The 18,096-nt window shown below is 60.6% G+C and overlaps 1 pseudogene and 1 gene segment (V, D, J or C); both read right to left on the reverse strand.

Annotated features, from left to right (window-relative positions):
• Window positions 1-10,125: 10,125 nt before the first annotated feature.
• LOC121079964 lies at window positions 10,126-11,664 on the reverse strand. The segment is given in 3 exon segments: window positions 10,126-10,170; window positions 11,169-11,467; window positions 11,602-11,664. Coding segments are annotated over 3 exon segments (390 nt in total).
• A 3,739-nt stretch (window positions 11,665-15,403) lies between these two features.
• On the reverse strand, window positions 15,404-17,544 carry LOC121092574 (annotated as a pseudogene).
• Between the last annotated feature and the right edge of the window lie 552 nt (window positions 17,545-18,096).

The following is an 18,096-nucleotide window of genomic DNA, read 5'->3' on the forward strand; positions in this document are numbered from 1 at the left end:
ATAGTCTCAGACCTGACACAAAGGACACAAAGAGAAGGGGATTGGGAATGAGAAGGGGAAACCCCAAATCTGGAGGGAAATCCCTGCCAGGCTGAGAGGAAGGAGGAGATAAAACCAGCCTCTTTGAAACTCAAGGTCTCACTTGCCTGTGGCACATCGTCACCATCATACCAGTATAGCTGCTGTCCCAGCCACCACAGTAATAGACGGCCTCATCCTCGGCTTGGACCCCAGTGATGGTTAACGTGCCCGTGGAGCCAGACGTGGATCCGGAAAACCGAGAAGGGATGCCCGAGGGTCTCTTGTCATTCTGGTAGATCACAGTGACAGGGCCAGTGCCAGGGACCTTCTGCTGGAACCAGCCATAGTTATAGCTGCTGCTACCCCCGGAGCAGGTGATCTGGACGGTTTGTCCCAGGCTGGCTGACACGGAGGACGGCTGAGTCAGCGCTGCCTGGACCAGGGAACCTGCAGAGGCAGAGGAGAGAGGGGGAAAGACAAGGGTCAGCCAGGGCCCCACGAGCACAGCCCTGCCTGGGCACCGGGACAGGGAATGTAAGGCAGAGAAGACTGGACCTGGCTGCAGTTACAAGCAAATCTGGGGAGCAGACCCCAGCCCAGCGCATCCCAGCACAGAGGCAGCTCTGGCAGCAGTAGCAGAACACGGTCAGCAGTAGCAAGACGCAATAAGATGGGCAAGAAGGCAACTCTGTGAACTTTGTAAGGATGGGAGCCATGATCCCCAACCACAAAGTCACCTCCAGTTCTCTGGGACATAAAAGAGATGACATTCACAGCCATGACTATTCAGGGGGGACAGGAACCTACCTCAGTCCCACGGCCACAACTCTGCTCAGCCAGGAGGGTGAAGGGCAGAATACCTTCCTCTGACTTTGGAATCTGTGTCTCACTTTCTATTACTCCTTGTCACCAGACACCATAGCCACCGCTGCTGCTGTCCCAGTTACCACAGTAATAGACGGCCTCGTCCTCGGCTTGGACCCCAGTGATGGTTAACGTGCCCGTGGAGCCAGACTGGGATCCAGAGAATCGTGAAGGGATGCCCGAGGGTCTCTTGTCATTGTACTCGATCACAGCGACAGGGCCAGTTCCAGGGACCTTCTGCTGGAACCAGCCATAGCTATTACTGCTCCCAGAGCAGGTGATCTGGACGGTTTGTCCCGGGTTGGCTGACACCGAGGGCGGCTGAGTCAGTGCTGCCTGGACCAGGGAACCTGCAGAGGGAGAGGAGAGAGGGGAGAAGACAAGGGTCAGCCAGGGCCCCACAAGCACAGCCCTGCCCAGGCACCGGGACAGGGAATGTCAAGGACAGAGAAGACTGGACCCAGTTGCCATCAATGGGTAAATCTGGGGAGCGGAGCCCAGCCCAGCGCATCCCAGCACAGAGGCAGCTCTGGCAGCAGCAGCAGGACACGATCAGCAGTAGCAAGAGGCACTGGCATGGCACACAAGGCCACACTGTGAGAACTTTGTAGGGACCAGGACAATGGTCCCCAGCCACAAGGTCACCTCCAGTTCTCTGGGATGTGAAAGGAACAACATTCACAGCCATTGCCATGCAGAAGGGACAGGAACCTGCTTCAGACCCATGGCCACAGCTCTGCTCAGCCAGGAGGGTGAAGGGTAGAAAACCTTCCTCTGACTTTGGAATCAATGTCTCACTTCCTATTACTCCTTGTCACCAGACACCATAGCCACCGCTGCTGCTGTCCCAGTTACCACAGTAATAGACGGCCTCGTCCTCGGCTTGGACCCCAGTGATGGTTAACGTGGCCGTGGAGCCAGACAAGGATCCAGAGAATCGTGAAGGGATGCCCGAGGGTCTGTATAAGTTAGCATGTATCACAGTGACAGGGACATTCTGCTGGTACCAGTCTTCCATAGCCATAGACACTGCTACTCCCGGAGCAGGTGATCTGGACGGTTTGTCCTAGGCTGGCTGACACGGAGGGCGGCTGAGTCAGCGCTGCCTGGACCAGGGAACCTGCAGAGGGAGAGGAGAGAGGGGAGAAGACAAGGGTCAGCCAGGGCCCCACGAGCACAGCCCTGCCCAGGCAGCAGCGCGGGGGCCCTGTGCCCAAAGGCCCCGGCCGGGCACAGCGACTCTGGCCATGGCACCTGTGCCGTGGGCGAGCACCGCGAGGAGGAGAGGGAGCCAGGCCATGGTGCGATCCCAGCAGCTCTGTGTCCCCACCACGATGGGGCTGTGACATGGACCCCAGCTCCCTTTTAAGCCCCCGCCCACCCGGGGCACGGCCCCTCCATGCAAATCTGACCCCGCGCTCTCGCCTGGGTCCTGCCCGCGCCTCCCCCCACCGCCCTGCCCGCTCCACGCCCAGCCCCACCACCCCACAAGCAGCGGGGATTGTCCCCGGCACAAAGCAGAGACACGTCCCAGCCCAGAGCCCAAAACGTCACCAGCACGGACACCCCCATTCCCGCCCTGGCCAAGCGGCCACAGGGCCGAGGGGTGCGGGAGAGCTGGGCTGCTGGGGGCGGGGGCGTCAGGCAGTGCCCCCAGCACCAACATCCCCCACCGTGGGGAGCAGATGAGCCGCTGCCTGTGCTGGGGATGGAAGGAGAAGCCCTTGTCCAGGCTCTTGGCACTGCTGTGCATTTCTGGGGTCCAGCTGCGCCCACATAGGCTCTCCCATGGGGAGTGGGCTGGGAAAAGCCCCATTTACATCCCTCTGAGATCTTCAGCTGAACGTTCTTGGTGACAGATGAGTACCTGGGACCTTGACGTGGTGCGGGCAGGGGGAGAGGGGCGCGTCGGGGAGCGCACAGGAGCCCTGGTCCCTGAGGGCTGCAGGGTGCTTGGTGGAGCCCAGCGGTGCCCCCCTGGCCCCAGCCCATGGCACGTGGCCCCCCACTCCACTGCACGGTCGTCCCTGCCCCAAGCCTGGCCCTGGCACACACCTTCACGCCCAGCCCTCGTCCCCTGCCCCAGCTCCCTCAGGGTGACACAGGAAAAGTCACCGCTCAAGACAAGCAACACCGACAGACACAGAGGAGCCAACACCTTTGTCCCCAGCACTAGTCCCAGTCCCGGGGTACCGCAGCAGGATGGGGACGGGGCCAGGGTGCGGGACAGCCCTTTGCTGTCACAGGGCTGCCATGGGACACTGCCCAGGGCCAGGGGCTTCCCAGGGGCCAGAGGTACAAAGAGCCAGAAGTGCAGAGCCTGCGGGCTCCTCCTGCGGCGCGGCAGAACAGCCCCCAGGCAGCCCTGCTCTGCCCCGGCAGCCTCACGCGTGGCCCTGGAGCTGCTGCGCCCGTGGGAAACGGCCCTTGCCAGCGTTGGCAGGCGAAGCTTTGGCCCAGCTGCCCACCCCTTGGCATGTTCCCACTTGTCGGTGCTGAGCCCACCGCTCCAGCAGCGCTGAAGCCCCTGGGGCGATGCCCGGGGAATCCTGGCACGGCTGCGCTGGGCGCAGGGCAGGGCAGGGAGGCAGCTGGCAGCGCCCCGCGTGCCAACCGGGGAGCCCAGGGGCAACTCGGCCCTGCAGCATGGGGCAGGGACAGGGCTGCTGGGGGTCATCTCCTCCCCACGTGGCAGGGGCCGGGCACAGACCTGGGGCTCTCTGGGACAGCTGAGCTGGGACACCAGGCACAGCCATCTGCAGCACAGGGCAGGGCCATGGCGGGGACCTGCCCAACATGAAACGGGGACAGCAGAGATGCCCAGCTGGCTCCGGCTGTGCCAGGAGGTTTTTGTATCACATCCCCATTGCTCTGTTTCACCGTGCCAGCACTGATGCGGCAGTCCCAGTTAGCACAGTAATAGACGGCCTCGTCCTCGGCTTGGACCCCAGTGATGGTTAACGTGCCCGTGGAGCCAGAGTAGGATCCAGAGAATCGTGAAGGGATGCCTGAGCCTATGTAATTTGTCCAGTAGATCACAGTGACAGGGCCAGTGCCAGGGACCTTCTGCTGGTACCAGCTATAGTGGCTCTCACCCCCGGAGCAGGTGATCTGGACGGTTTGTCCTGGGTTTGCTGACACCGAGGGTGGCTGAGTCAGCGCTGCCTGCACCAGAGAACCCACAGAGAGAGAGGGGAGAACCGGAGTCAGCCTGTGCCCCATGAGCACAGCCCTCTCCAGGTAGTCGGACAGGAACAGAGACCCTGTGCTCAAAGGTCATGATACCACGGAGGGACCTAGAACCCTTTGCACAGAGCCCAAGGCCAGAGCATGAAGATCCTGAAAGGAAAACTGGCAGCAGCAAGGGGAGGGTGAATGACAGGGTCAGTGTCTCAGCCACGCTGACCACCACTGCTACCGTCATAGCTACCACAGTAATAGACGGCCTCGTCCTTGGCTTGGACCCCAGTGATGGTTAACGTGCCCGTACCGCCAGAGTAGGACCCAGAGAATCGTGAAGGGATGCCCGAGGGTCTGTTGTTGTTATTGTAGATCACAGTGACAGGGCCAGTGCCAGGGACCTTCTGCTGGTACCAGCCATAGCTACCACTACCCCCGGAGCAGGTGATCTGGACGGTTTGTCCCGGGTTCGCTGACACCGAGGGTGGCAGAGTCAGCACTGCTTGACCAGGGAACCTGCAGAGGGAGAGGGGAGAGGGGAGAAGACAAGGGTCAGCCAGGGCCCCACGAGCACAGCCCTGCCCAGGCACCGGGACAGGGAATGTCAAAGGCAGAGAAGACTGGACCCAGTTGCCATCAATGGGCAAATCTGGGGAGTGGAGCCCAGCCCAGCGCATCCCAGCACAGAGGCAGCTCTGGCAGCAGCAGCAGGACACGGTCAGCAGTAGCAAGAGGCACTGGCATGGCACACAAGGCCACACTGTGAGAACTTTGTAGGGACCAGGACAACGGTCCCCAGCCATAAAGTCACCTCCAGTTCTCTGGGATGTGAAAGGAACAACATTCACAGCCATGGCCATGCAGAAGGGACAGGAACCTGCCTCAGTCCCACGGCCACAACTCTGCTTAGCCAGGAGGGTGAAGGGCAGAAAACCTTCCTCTGACTTTGGAATCTGTGTCTCACTTCCTATTACTCCTTGTCACCAGACACCATAGCCACCCCTGCTGCTGTCCCAGCCACCACAGTAATATACGGCCTCGTCCTCGGCTTGGACCCCAGTGATGGTTAACGTGGCCGCGGAGCCAGACTGGGATCCAGAGAATCGTGAAGGGATGCCCGAGGGTCTGTTGTTGTTATCTTAGATCACAGTGACAGGGCCAGTGCCAGGGACCTTCTGCTGGTGCCAGGGACAGAAGCATAAGCATAGCTGCTGCCACCCCCGGAGCAGGTGATCTGGACGGTTTGTACCAGGTTGGCTGACACGGAGGGCGGCTGAGTCAGCGCTGCCTGGACCAGGGGAACCTGCAGAGGGAGAAGGGAGAAGACAAGCGTCAGCCAGGGCCCCACGAGCACAGGGCACCAGCGAATGTCCACTGTGCCCAAAGGCCCCGGCCAGGCACAGTGACTCTGGCCATGGCACCTGTGCCGTGGGCGAGCACCGCGAGGAGGAGAGGGAGCCAGGCCATGGTGCGATCCCAGCAGCTCCGTGTCCCCACCACGATGGGGCTGTGATAGGGACCCAGCTCTCTCTTAAGCTCCCACCTGCTCAGGTACAGCCCCTCCATGGATACGTGTCCCTCAGTATTCAGTGGCAGCTCCTGTCCCCACGCTCCCCCTGCCTGCCGCAGGCACATCTCTGGCCCACCAATGGCACCAAGATCACTCTGAGCTGCTGGCTCCCTGGGTACCTGCCCCAACATGGGTGCTGAGCCCTGAGCTCTGTCAGGAACCACCCAGCACCTGGCCCTCCCCAGGGGGAACTATGGCTTCACTGTACCAGGAACCCATGCCCGGGGCAAGGGACAGCCCCACCTTGGCTGGTGGGGACACATCGACACATTCCACCAGCTCTGGAGCACCCAGCTCTGCTCGGCGCTTGCTGGCCCCTGGGCAGCCTGCTACCCACGTGCTGCTCCGTACCATGACAGAGGAGCTGGGAAGGGACGTTCTGCTTCAACGGCGGGTGCAACAGCTGGGCCTCTGTTTAGTGCCACGTGAGAACTGCAGAGCAGGGAACTGGGATCTTGAAAGGGACTAGACCAACACAGACACCAGCAGCTTCAAGGTTACCCAACAGTAAGGAAACACAAGCCCCCAGTTCCTCCAAATGCAAAGTCAGCTGGGGGTCTCCAGCAGCTTCACAGCAATCACAGAGTTCGTACCAGTCAAGTGCACAGATCATCCTCCCGCATCTTGTGGCCAGGCGCAGCCCCTGTGCTACCTGCTGACAGCGCTGGCCACAGCAGTTTCCAAAAGGGTCTGCTGGGACTGCCCTGCACATGGGTGAGACATAATGGCACTTGCTTGTCCCAGCCCCTTTGCGCCCTGGCTGCCCTGTGAACCTTGGCACTGTGGTGCAGGGCCACACTGACACCATGTGGGGATGAGAAGGCCCACGGGGATAGCAACAGAGGAACTGAGAGCAGAGCCTGGCGCAGGACTCTGCCCATGCTGTCCCACACCCCTACCACAGCTTCCACCAAGTTCAGAGACATCCCCAGCCCCTGCCACAACCTCCATGGCTTCTGCACAGCACCCTGTCCAATGCACATGGTGCTCACAGGGGAGGGCCTCTCCCACAGACACAGGGCCCTGAGGCACAGTTAGTCATTAGAGGAGGGTGGGCATCACCCCTGAACTGGCAGGGAGCCAAGGACCAGGGTGGGATGCCCAGAGACAGCAACAATGTTTGTCCCAGCTTCTCTAGGCCACAGGACCATAACACAAGACAGTTTGCAGGCAGCAGCAACAAGCTACACCACAGCTCTGCAGTGCCAGGAGCTCTGCCACTGGCATCCTCAGCAGCACCATCAGCATTGCTGACACCCATGCACCACAGACAGCAACAGTGAACCCAGAGCACCCAAGCACGGCCACCCTGCAGAGCACCTGGATGCTGATCAGCACTGCCATGTGGGGCACCACGGTAATAGATGGCCTCGTCCTCAGCTTGGACGCCAGTGATGGTTAACGTGCCTGTGCTACTGGGCAAGGATCCAGAGAATCGCAAAGGGATGCCCGAGGGTCCCTTGCTGCCATAGATCACAGTGACAGGGCCAGTGACAGGTGCCTTCTGCTGGTACCAGCCATACCAGTTGCTGTCCTCCCCGGAGCAGGTGATCTGGATGGTTTGTCCCAGGTTGGCTGACAACGAGGGCGGCTGAGTCAGCGCTGCCTGGACCAGGGAACCTGCAGAGGGAGAGGAGAAAATGGTCATCAGCCAGTGCCGCAGGAGCACAGCCCTCCCTGGACAGTGGGACAGGGATGGGGTGCATGTGTCCAGAGGCCATGATGCCACAGAGGGATCTAGAGCCTCACACAGAGCCCAAGGCCAGAGTGAGAGGCTCATCAAGAAAAACTGCCAGAAGCAAGAGGAGAGTGAAAGACAGATTTGGTGCCTCCATCATATTGACTACCACTGCTGTCATCATAGCCACCACAGTAATAGACGGCCTCGTCCTCGGCTTGGACCCCAGTGATGGTTAACGTGCCCGTACTGCCAGAGTAGGACCCAGAGAATCGCGAAGGGATGCCTGAGCCTACGTAATTTGTCCAGTAGATCACAGTGACAGGGCCAGTGCCAGGGACCTTCTGCTGGTACCTGCCATAGCTACCACTACCCCCGGAGCAGGTGATCTGGACGGTTTGTCCCGGGTTGGCTGACACGGAGGGCGGCTGAGTCAGCGCTGCCTGGACCAGGGAACCTGCAGAGGCAGAGGAGAGAGAGGAGAAGACAAGGGTCAGCCAGGGCCCCACGAGCACAGCCCTGCCCGGGCACCGGGACAGGGAATGTCAAAGACAGAGAAGACTGGACCTGGCTGCAGTTACATGCAAATCTGGGGAGCGGAGCCCAGCCCAGCACATCCCAGCACAGAGGCAGCTCTGGCAGCAGCAGCAGGACACAGTCAGCAGTAGCAAGAGGCACTGGCATGGCACACAAGGCCACACTGTGAGAACTTTGTAGGGACCAGGACAATTGTCCCCAGCCACAAGGTCACCTCCAGTTCTCTGGGATGTGAAAGGAACAACATTCACAGCCATGGCCATGCAGATGGGACAGGAACCTGCACCAGCTCCAAAGCCTTGCTCAGCCTTGAAGGAGAAGGGAAGAAAATTTCCAATTTGGATTGCTCTGTAGCTCACAGCCCACATCTCTCTGTGTGATTACACCAGCATCAATGCTGCTGTCATAGCCACCACAGTAATAGACGGCCTCGTCCTTGGCTTGGACCCCAGTGATGGTTAACGTGCTCGTGGAGCCAGACTGGGATCCAGAGTATCGTGAAGGGATGCCTGAGGGTCTGTTTTTGTTATTGTAGATCACAGTGACAGGGCCAGTGCCAGGGACCTTCTGCTGGAACCAGCCATAGTTATTGTCAATCCTAGTGCAGGAGAACCGGTTGTTTACTCTTGGAGACACATACATCGACGGCAGCTGAGTCAGTGCTGCCCAAAGGCCAGAGAGGGGAGAGGAGAGAGGGAAAAAGATGAGGGTTAGCCAGGGCCCCAGGAGCACAGTCCTGATGGGGCTTCCCTGCCCACAAGCCCATGGATGGGACAGCCTGGGTGCAGCCCCGAGCCCAGGCTCCCCCTGAGGGGTGGCTGTAGCCACAGTCTAGACCCTGTCCCTGCCTGTTGCCCCTCGAGGCACACCTCTCATCCCTGTCACTGAGACAGGGCAGCCCAGGGGAGTGGCCCGCTGTGGGCACCCAGCATTGGCGGAAGCCTGGAGACATCCCTGCCCATGCTCCAGGTGGGACCATGACCAGGCCAGCAGCCAGGGGTCACAGGGCAGGGAGTCCCCAGTAGGTGAGACTCTGTAGGGAGACCATGTGTGACACAGGGAAAGGGGAATCACCAGCACAGCATAGGCACAGAGGGGAGGTGGCCTCAGGGCAGAGTTGCAGTCAAAACCCCACAAAGTAACAGCCTCGACAGCCACAAATCCCAAGGGTCCAAACTACCTACACTCCACACCTCTTTGCCACTCAGGGGAAGGTGCAGCAAAGAACAGTAAGAAAAGATTAAACTCAGCACCACCAAGACAATGACCAGCACTGCTGCTGCTGTCCCAGCTACCACAGTAATAGACGGCCTCGTCCTCGGCTTGGACCCCAGTGATGGTTAACGTGCCCGTGGAGCCAGACAAGGATCCAGAGAATCATAAAGGGATGCCCAAGGGTCTGTTTAAGTTAGCATGGATCACAGTGACAGGGACATTCTGCTGGTACCAGTCTTCCATAGCCATAGCCACTGCTACTCCCGGAGCAGGTGATCTGGACGGTTTGTCCCAGGCTGGCTGACACGGAGGGCGGCTGAGTCAGCGCTGCCTGGGCCAGGGAACCTGCAGAGGGAGAGGGGAGAGGGGAGAAGACAAGGGTCAGCCAGGGCCCCACGAGCACAGCCCTGCCCGGGCAGCAGCACGGGGGCCCTGTGCCCAAAGGCCCCGGCCAGGCACAGCGACTCTGGCCATGGCACCTGTGCCGTGGGCGAGCACCGCGAGGAGGAGAGGGAGCCAGGCCATGGTGCGATCCCAGCAGCTCCGTGTCCCCACCACGATGGGGCTGTGACATGGACCCCAGCTCCCTTTTAAGCCCCCGCCCGCCCGGGGCACGGCCCCTCCATGCAAATCTGACCCCGCGCTCTCGCCTGGGTCCTGCCCGCGCCTCCCCCCACCGCCCTGCCCGCTCCACGCCCAGCCCCACCACCCCACAAGCAGCGGGGATTGTCCCCGGCACAGAGCGGAGACACATCCCAGCCCAGAGCCCAAAACGTCACCAGCACGGACACCCCCATTCCCGCCCTGGCCGAGCGGCCACAGGGACGAGGGGTGCGGGAGAGCTGGGCTGCTGGGGGCGGGGGCGTCAGGCAGTGCCCCCAGCACCAACATTCCCCACCGTGGGGAGCAGATGAGCCGCTGCCTGTGCTGGGGATGGAAGGAGAAGCCCTTGTCCAGGCTCTTGGCACTGCTGTGCATTTCTGGGGTCCAGCTGGGCCTACCTAGGCTCTCCCATGGGGAGTGGGCTGGGAAAAGCCCCATTTACATCCCTCTGAGATCTTCAGCTGGACGTTCTTGGTGACCGATGAGCACCTGGGACCTTGACCTGGCGCAGGCAGGGGGAGCGGGGCGCGTCGGGGAGCGCACAGGAGCCCTGGTCCCTGAGGGCTGCAGGGTGCTTGGTGCAGCCCAGCGGTGTCCCCCTGGCCCCAGCACATGGCACGTGGCCCCCCACCCCACCGCACGGTCGTCCCTGCCCAAAGCCTGGCCCTGGCACACACCTTCACGCCCAGCCCTCGTCCCCTGCCCCGGCTCCCTCAGGGTGACACAGGAAAAGTCACCGCTCAAGACAAGCAACACCGACAGACACAGAGGAGCCAACACCTTTGTCCCCAGTGCTAGTCCCAGTCCCGGGGTACCGCAGCAGGATGGGGACGGGGCCAGGGTGCGGGACAGCCCTTTGCTGTCACAGGGCTGCCATGGGACACTGCCCAGGGCCAGGGGCTTCCCAGGGGCCAGAGGTACAAAGAGCCAGAAGTGCAGAGCCTGCGGGCTCCTCCTGCGGCGCGGCAGAACAGCCCCCAGGCAGCCCTGCTCTGCCCCGGCAGCCTCACGCGTGGCCCTGGAGCTGCTGCGCCCGTGGGAAACGGCCCTTGCCAGCGTTGGCAGGCGAAGCTTTGGCCCAGCTGCCCGGCCCTTGGCATGTTCCCACTTGTCGGTGCTGAGCCCACCGCTCCAGCAACGCTGAAGCCCCTGGGGCGATGCCCGGGGAATCCTGGCACGGCTGCGCTGGGCGCAGGGCAGGGCAGGGAGGCAGCTGGCAGCGCCCCGCGTGCCAACCGGGGAGCCCAGGGGCAACTCGGCCCTGCAGCATGGGGCAGGGACAGGGCTGCTGGGGGTCATCTCCTTCCCACGTGGCAGGGGCCGGGCACAGACCTGGGGCTCTGGGACAGCTGAGCTGGGACACCAGGCACAGCCATCTGCAGCACAGGGCAGGGCCATGGCGGGGACCTGCCCAACATGAAACGGGGACAGCAGAGATGCCCAGCTGGCTCCGGCTGTGCCAGGAGGTTTTTGTATCACTTCCCCATTGCTCTGTTTCACCGTGCCAGCACTGATGCTGCTGTCGTAGCTACCACAGAAATAGACGGCCTCGTCCTCGGCTTGGACCCCAGTGATGGTTAACGTGCCCGTGGAGCCAGACTTGGATCCAGAGAATCGTGAAGGGATGCCCGAGGGTCTCTTGTCATTGTAGTAGATCACAGTGACAGGGCCAGTGCCAGGGACCTTCTGCTGGAACCAGCCATAGCTATAGCTGCTCCCGGAGCAGGTGATCTGGACAGTTTCTCCTGGGTTGGCTGACACGGAGGGCGGCTGAGTCAGCGCTGCCTGGACCAGGGAACCTGCAGAGGGAGAGGGGAGAGGGGAGAAGACAAGGGTCAGCCAGGGCCCCATGAGCACAGCCCTGCCCGGGCAGCAGCGCGGGGGCCCTGTGCCCAAAGGCCCCGGCCGGGCACAGCGACTCTGGCCATGGCACCTGTGCCGTGGGCGAGCACCGCGAGGAGGAGAGGGAGCCAGGCCATGGTGCGATCCCAGCAACTCCGTGTCCCCACCACGATGGGGCTGTGACATGGACCCCAGCTCCCTTTTAAGCCCCCGCCCGCCCGGGGCACGGCCCCTCCATGCAAATCTGACCCCGCGCTCTCGCCTGGGTCCTGCCCGCGCCTCCCCCCCACCGCCCTGCCCGCTCCACGCCCAGCCCCACCACCCCACAAGCAGCGGGGATTGTCCCCGGCACAGAGCGGAGACACGTCCCAGCCCAGAGCCCAAAACGTCACCAGCACGGACACCCCCATTCCCAGCCCTGGCCGAGCAGCTGCAGGCCCGAGGGGTGCGGGAGAGCTGGGCTGCTGGGGGCAGGAGGCACTCACAGCTCCCAGGGACGGGGCTGGGACGTTGCCAGCCACCAGCATTCCCCACCCCACTCTCAGCATCTTTTCCTCCTATGGGAGTCCCAGACCCCACACCGATCTTGTTCGGTCCTCCCTTCCCCAGTGTACCTGGGCCCCATCATCACTGCTCTTCCACCTTCTCCTGCAACAGCCATGTAGTGCTGCCCCTTGCACCAACCCTGCCTGGGGCTTCTGGGGCCACGTGGCCAGCCGCCCCATGGCACAAAGGGCCCATGGGCTGTGAGGACACAAAGTTGCACAGGAGCCAGAAAAGCACCTGTTGGCTGCGTTAGCACGAGCGTTGCCAGAAGCCACGGAGAGGATCCTTCCCCTTGCCTCAGCACCCTGAGACACAGCCCAGCGCTGTGTCAGCTCTGGGCTCCCCAGCCAGGTATGGGGAGGGATGGGCACAAGACCCATGAAGGGCTCTGAGGATGATGAGGGGCTCAGAGCATCATTGTGTGGAGAGAGACAGCATGAGCTGGGGTGGCTGAGCCAGAGGTGGGGAGTCTCAGGGGCATCTTATCAACATTATAAATATCTCCGGGGGGGCAGGCAAGGAGATGGAGCTAGGCTCCTCTCAGAGGTGTCTGCTTACAGCACAAGGAGCAACAGGCACAGGTTGAAACACAGGAAAATCTGCTTAAATGTAGCAAACCCTTTTTTCCTTTGCAAGGACAGTCAGACCCTGGAACGGCTTGCCCACAGAGCTGTGAAGTCTCCATCCTTGGAGATATTCAAAACTCACCTGGACAGGCTGTGGACAACCTGCAGTAGCCAACCCAGCTTCAAGCAGGCGGTGGGATGAGATGATCTCCAGAGACACCTCCAGCCTCAGCAATGCTGGGGGTCTCCCCAGCAAGGGCAGCAGGCGGCACCCGAGGGACCCTGAGGCAACAGGGGGTTTGTGCTGCCCTACCCCAGTGCTGGGAGTGCAGCGACCTTCCTCAGCACTGGTGCCCCAGCTGGCTCTGTAAGACACAGCCTTCTCCTCCTCAGCTTGGACTCCAGCACTGGGTAACGTGGCCATGGAGAGTGAAATGTGCCCAAGTGCTTGTCCTGGTTTTGGCTGGCATAGAGTTATATTTTCTTCTTAGTAGCTGGTGCAGTGCTGTGTTTTGTATTTGGTGTGAGAATAGTGTTGATAACAGATGGGTTTAGGTGCTGTCAAGTAATGTTTATACTAAGTCAAGGAATTTTCGGTTCCTCAGGCCATGCCAGTGAGAAGGCTGGAAGGGCACATGAAGCTGGGAGGGGACACAGCCAGGACAGCTGACCTGAACTAGCCAAAAGGAGTATCCCATACCATGGGACGTCATGCTCAGTATATAAGCTGGGGGGAGTTGGCCAGGGCCTGACCATTGCTGCTGGGGAACTGGCTGGGCATCTGTCAGTGGGTGGTGAGCAGCTGTGCCCATGCCTCACCTGTGCTTATTTTCCTTTCCATTTGGATTTTGTTACTCTCTCCTTCTCCATCCTTTTCATCATAATTACTGTTGTTACTATTATTACTGTTAGTAGTAGCAGTAGTATTATGTTATTATATTTTTTTATTATTTCAGTTATTAAATTGTTCTTATCTCAACCCTAGGCTTTTAGATTCCTTCCCAATTCTCCTCCCCATCTCCCTGGGGAGGGCAGAGTGAGCAAGCAGCTGTGCAGTACTTAATTATCAGCTGGGGCTAAACCACAACACTGCCACACATGCCCTCCCCAAATGACAGGGGACAGATCTGGGGCTCGCTGGGACACCAGGCACAGCCACCTGCAGCACAGGGCAGGGCCATGGTGGGGACCTGCCCAACATCAAACAGGACAGCAGAGACTTCTGAGTGGCCCCTGTGTTGGCGGGAGTATTTAGTATCACTTCCCCAATGCTGTTTCCTGTGGCAGGTGGCAGCAGCATAGCTGCCGTCCCAGCTAGCACAGTAATAGACGGCCTCGTCCTCGGCTTGGACCCCAGTGATGGTTAACGTGGCCGTGGAGCCAGACTGGGATCCGGAGAATCGTGAAGGGATGCCCGAGGGTCTGTTGTTGTTCCAGTAGATTACAGTGACAGGGCCAGTGCCAGGCACCTTTTGCTGGTACCACCCATAAGGATTGTTGCTACCACTGGAGCAGGTCCTGGTGGTTTGTCCCAGGGACATGGACACTGGGTGCAGCTAAACCAGAGCCATGTGAGAGCAAGGAGCTGAGGCAGAAGCTCTCTCTGCCCAGCTGCAGAGCCCAAGGCTCCCAAGGGTGGCAAATCCCATGCACCCAGGGCAGCTGCAATGCCACACAGCCCTGGGCAAGACTCAGCCTGGAGAACCAGAAATGTAGCAAAGCTTTTCTTGGGCAGCTCTACAGGTTCCAGCTCCTAACGGTGGCCGAGGCTCTTCTGCCCAACATGTTGATATTGTGTAGCCGGGATGAGCCCAGAAAGGGCACCTCTGGCACCAGGGCCCCACCACTGGAGACATAGTCACAGCCCTGACACAAAGGACACAAAGAGAAGGGGATTGGGAATGAGAAGGGGAAACCCCAAATCTGGAGGGAAATCCCTGCCAGGCTGAGAGGAAGGAGGAGATAAAACCAGCCTCTTTAAACTCAAGGTCTCACTTGCCTGTGGCACATCGTCGCCATGATATCAGCATAGCTGCTGTCCCAGCCACCACAGTAATAGACGGCCTCATCCTCGGCTTGGACCCCAGTGATGGTTAACGTGCCCGTGGACCCAGACTTGGATCCGGAAAATCGAGAAGGGATGCCCGAGGGTCTCTTGTCATTCTGGTAGATCACAGTGACAGGGCCAGTGCCAGGCACCTTCTGCTGGAACCAGCCATACCAGTTGCTGCTACTCCCAGAGCAGGTGATCTGGACGGTTTGTCCCAGGCTGGCTGACACGGAGGGCGGCTGAGTCAGTGCTGCCTGGACCAGGGAACCTGCAGAGGGAGAGGGGAGAGGGGAGAAGACAAGGGTCAGCCAGGGCCCCACGAGCACAGCCCTGCCCAGGCACCGGGACAGGGAATGTCAAAGGCAGAGAAGACTGGACCCAGTTGCCATCAATGGGCAAATCTGGGGAGCGAAGCCCAGCCCAGCGCATCCCAGCACAGAGGCAGCTCTGGCAGCAGCAGCAGGATACGGTCAGCAGTAGCAAGAGGCACTGGCATGGCACACAAGGCCACACTGTGAGAACTTTGTAGGGACCAGGACAATGGTCCCCAGCCACAAGGTCACCTCCAGTTCTCTGGGATGTGAAAGGAACAACATTCACAGCCATGGCCATGCAGAAGGGACAGGAACCTGCTTCAGCCCCACGGCCACTTTCTGCTCAGCCAGGAGGGTGAAGGGCAGAAAACCTTCCTCTGACTTTGGAATCTGTGTCTCACTTCCTATTACTCCTTGTCACCAGACACCATAGCCACCGCTGCTGCTGTCCCAGTTACCACAGTAATAGACGGCCTCGTCCTCGGCTTGGACCCCGGTGATGGTTAACGTTGCCGTGGAGCCAGACTGGGATCCAGAGAAACGTGAAGGGATGCCCGAGGGTCTGTTGTTGTTATCTTAGATCACAGTGACAGGGGCAGTGCCAGGGACCTTCTGCTGGAACCAGCCATAGTTATTGTCAATCCTAGTGCAGGAGAACCGGTTGTTTACTCTTGGAGACACATACATCGACGGCAGCTGAGTCAGTGCTGCCCAAAGGCCAGAGAGGGGAGAGGAGAGAGGGAAAAAGATGAGGGTTAGCCAGGGCCCCAGGAGCACAGTCCTGATGGGGCTTCCCTGCCCACAAGCCCATGGATGGGACAGCCTGGGTGCAGCCCCGAGCCCAGGCTCCCCCTGAGGGGTGGCTGTAGCCACAGTCTAGACCCTGTCCCTGCCTGTTGCCCCTCGAGGCACACCTCTCATCCCTGTCACTGAGACAGGGCAGCCCAGGGGAGTGGCCCGCTGTGGGCACCCAGCATTGGCGGAAGCCTGGAGACATCCCTGCCCATGCTCCAGGTGGGACCATGACCAGGCCAGCAGCCAGGGGTTACAGGGCAGGGAGTCCCCAGTTGGTGAGACTCTGTAGGGAGACCATGTGTGACACAGGGAAAGGGGAATCACCAGCACAGCATAGGCACAGAGGGGAGGTGGCCTCAGGGCAGAGTTGCAGTCAAAACCCCACAAAGTAACAGCCTCGACAGCCACAAATCCCAAGGGTCCAAACTACCTACACTCCACACCTCTTTGCCACTCAGGGGAAGGTGCAGCAAAGAACAGTAAGAAAAAATTAAACTCAGCACCACCAAGACAATGACCAGCACTGCTGCTGCTGTCCCAGCTACCACAGTAATAGACGGCCTCGTCCTCGGCTTGGACCCCAGTGATGGTTAACGTGCCCGTGGAGCCGGACAAGGATCCAGAGAATCATGAAGGGATGCGCGAGGGTCTGTATAAGTTAGCATGGATCACAGTGACAGGGACATTCTGCTGGTACGAGTCTTCCGTAGCCATAGTAGCTGCTACTCCCGGAGCAGGTGATCTGGACGGTTTGTCCCAGGCTGGCTGACACGGAGGGCGGCTGAGTCAGCGCTGCCTGGGCCAGGGAACCTGCAGAGGGAGAGGGGAGAGGGGAGAAGACAAGGGTCAGCCAGGGCCCCACGAGCACAGCCCTGCCCAGGCACCGGGACAGGGAATGTCAAAGGCAGAGAAGACTGGACCCAGTTGCCATCAATGGGCAAATCTGGGGAGCGGAGCCCAGCCCAGCGCATCCCAGCACAGAGGCAGCTCTGGCAGCAGCAGCAGGACACGGTCAGCAGTAGCAAGAGGCACTGGCATGGCACACAAGGCCACACTGTGAGAACTTTGTAGGGACCAGGACAACGGTCCCCAGCCACAAGGTCACCTCCAGTTCTCTGGGATGTGAAAGGAACAACATTCACAGCCATGGCCATGCAGATGGGACAGGAACCTGCACCAGCTCCAAAGCCTTGCTCAGCCTTGAAGGAGAAGGGAAGAAAATTTCCAATTTGGATTGCTCTGTAGCTCACTGCCCACATCTCTCTGTGTGATTACACCAGCATCAATGCTGCTGTCGTAGCCACCACAGAAATAGACGGCCTCGTCCTCAGCTTGGACCCCAGTGATGGTTAACGTGGCCGTAGAACCAGACTGGGATCCAGAGAATCGCGAAGGGATGCCCGAGGGTCTCTTGTTGCTCTCATAGATCAGAGTGACAGGAGCAGTGCCAGGTTTTGGGTCATGCAAACCAACATACTCATTGCTGCTGCTGCTGCTACCGCCAGAGCACGTGATCCGGACAGTTTCTCCTGGGTTGGCTGACACGGAGGGCGGCTGAGTCAGCGCTGCCTGGACCAGGGAACCTGCAGAGGGAGAGGGGAGAGGGGAGAAGACAAGGGTCAGCCAGGGCCCCACGAGCACAGCCCTGCCCGGGCAGCAGCGTGGGGGCCCTGTGCCCAAAGGCCCCGGCCGGGCACAGTGACTCTGGCCATGGCACCTGTGCCATGGGCGAGCACCGCGAGGAGGAGAGGGAGCCAGGCCATGGTGGGATCCCAGCAGCTCCGTGTCCCCACCACGATGGGGCTGTGACATGGACCCCAGCTCCCTTTTAAGCCCCCGCCCGCCCGGGGCACGGCCCCTCCATGCAAATCTGACCCCGCGCTCTCGCCTGGGTCCTGCCCGCGCCTCCCCCCACCGCCCTGCCCTCTCCACGCCCAGCCCCACCACCCCACAAGCAGTGGGGATTGTCCCCGGCACAGAGCGGAGACACGTCCCAGCCCAGAGCCCAAAACGTCACCAGCACGGACACCCCCATTCCCAGCCCTGGCCGAGCAGCTGCAGGCCCGAGGGGTGCGGGAGAGCTGGGCTGCTGGGGGCAGGAGGCACTCACAGCTCCCAGGGACGGGGCTGGGACGATGCCAGCCGCCAGCACTCCCCACCCCACTCGCAGCATCTTTCCCTCCTACGGGTGTCCCAGGCACCTAAGACACCCTCTCATTCTGCTGCTTCTCTGCCCTGCCTCTTCCTCTGCCAGCCCAGGCCCACCATTCCAGACCTTTGCTCTTCTCTTCCTTGGCACCTGCTCCCCAGCACAA

This window comes from Falco naumanni, chromosome 1 (genome assembly GCF_017639655.2).
Source record: "Falco naumanni isolate bFalNau1 chromosome 1, bFalNau1.pat, whole genome shotgun sequence".
Lineage (NCBI taxonomy): Eukaryota > Metazoa > Chordata > Aves > Falconiformes > Falconidae > Falco > Falco naumanni.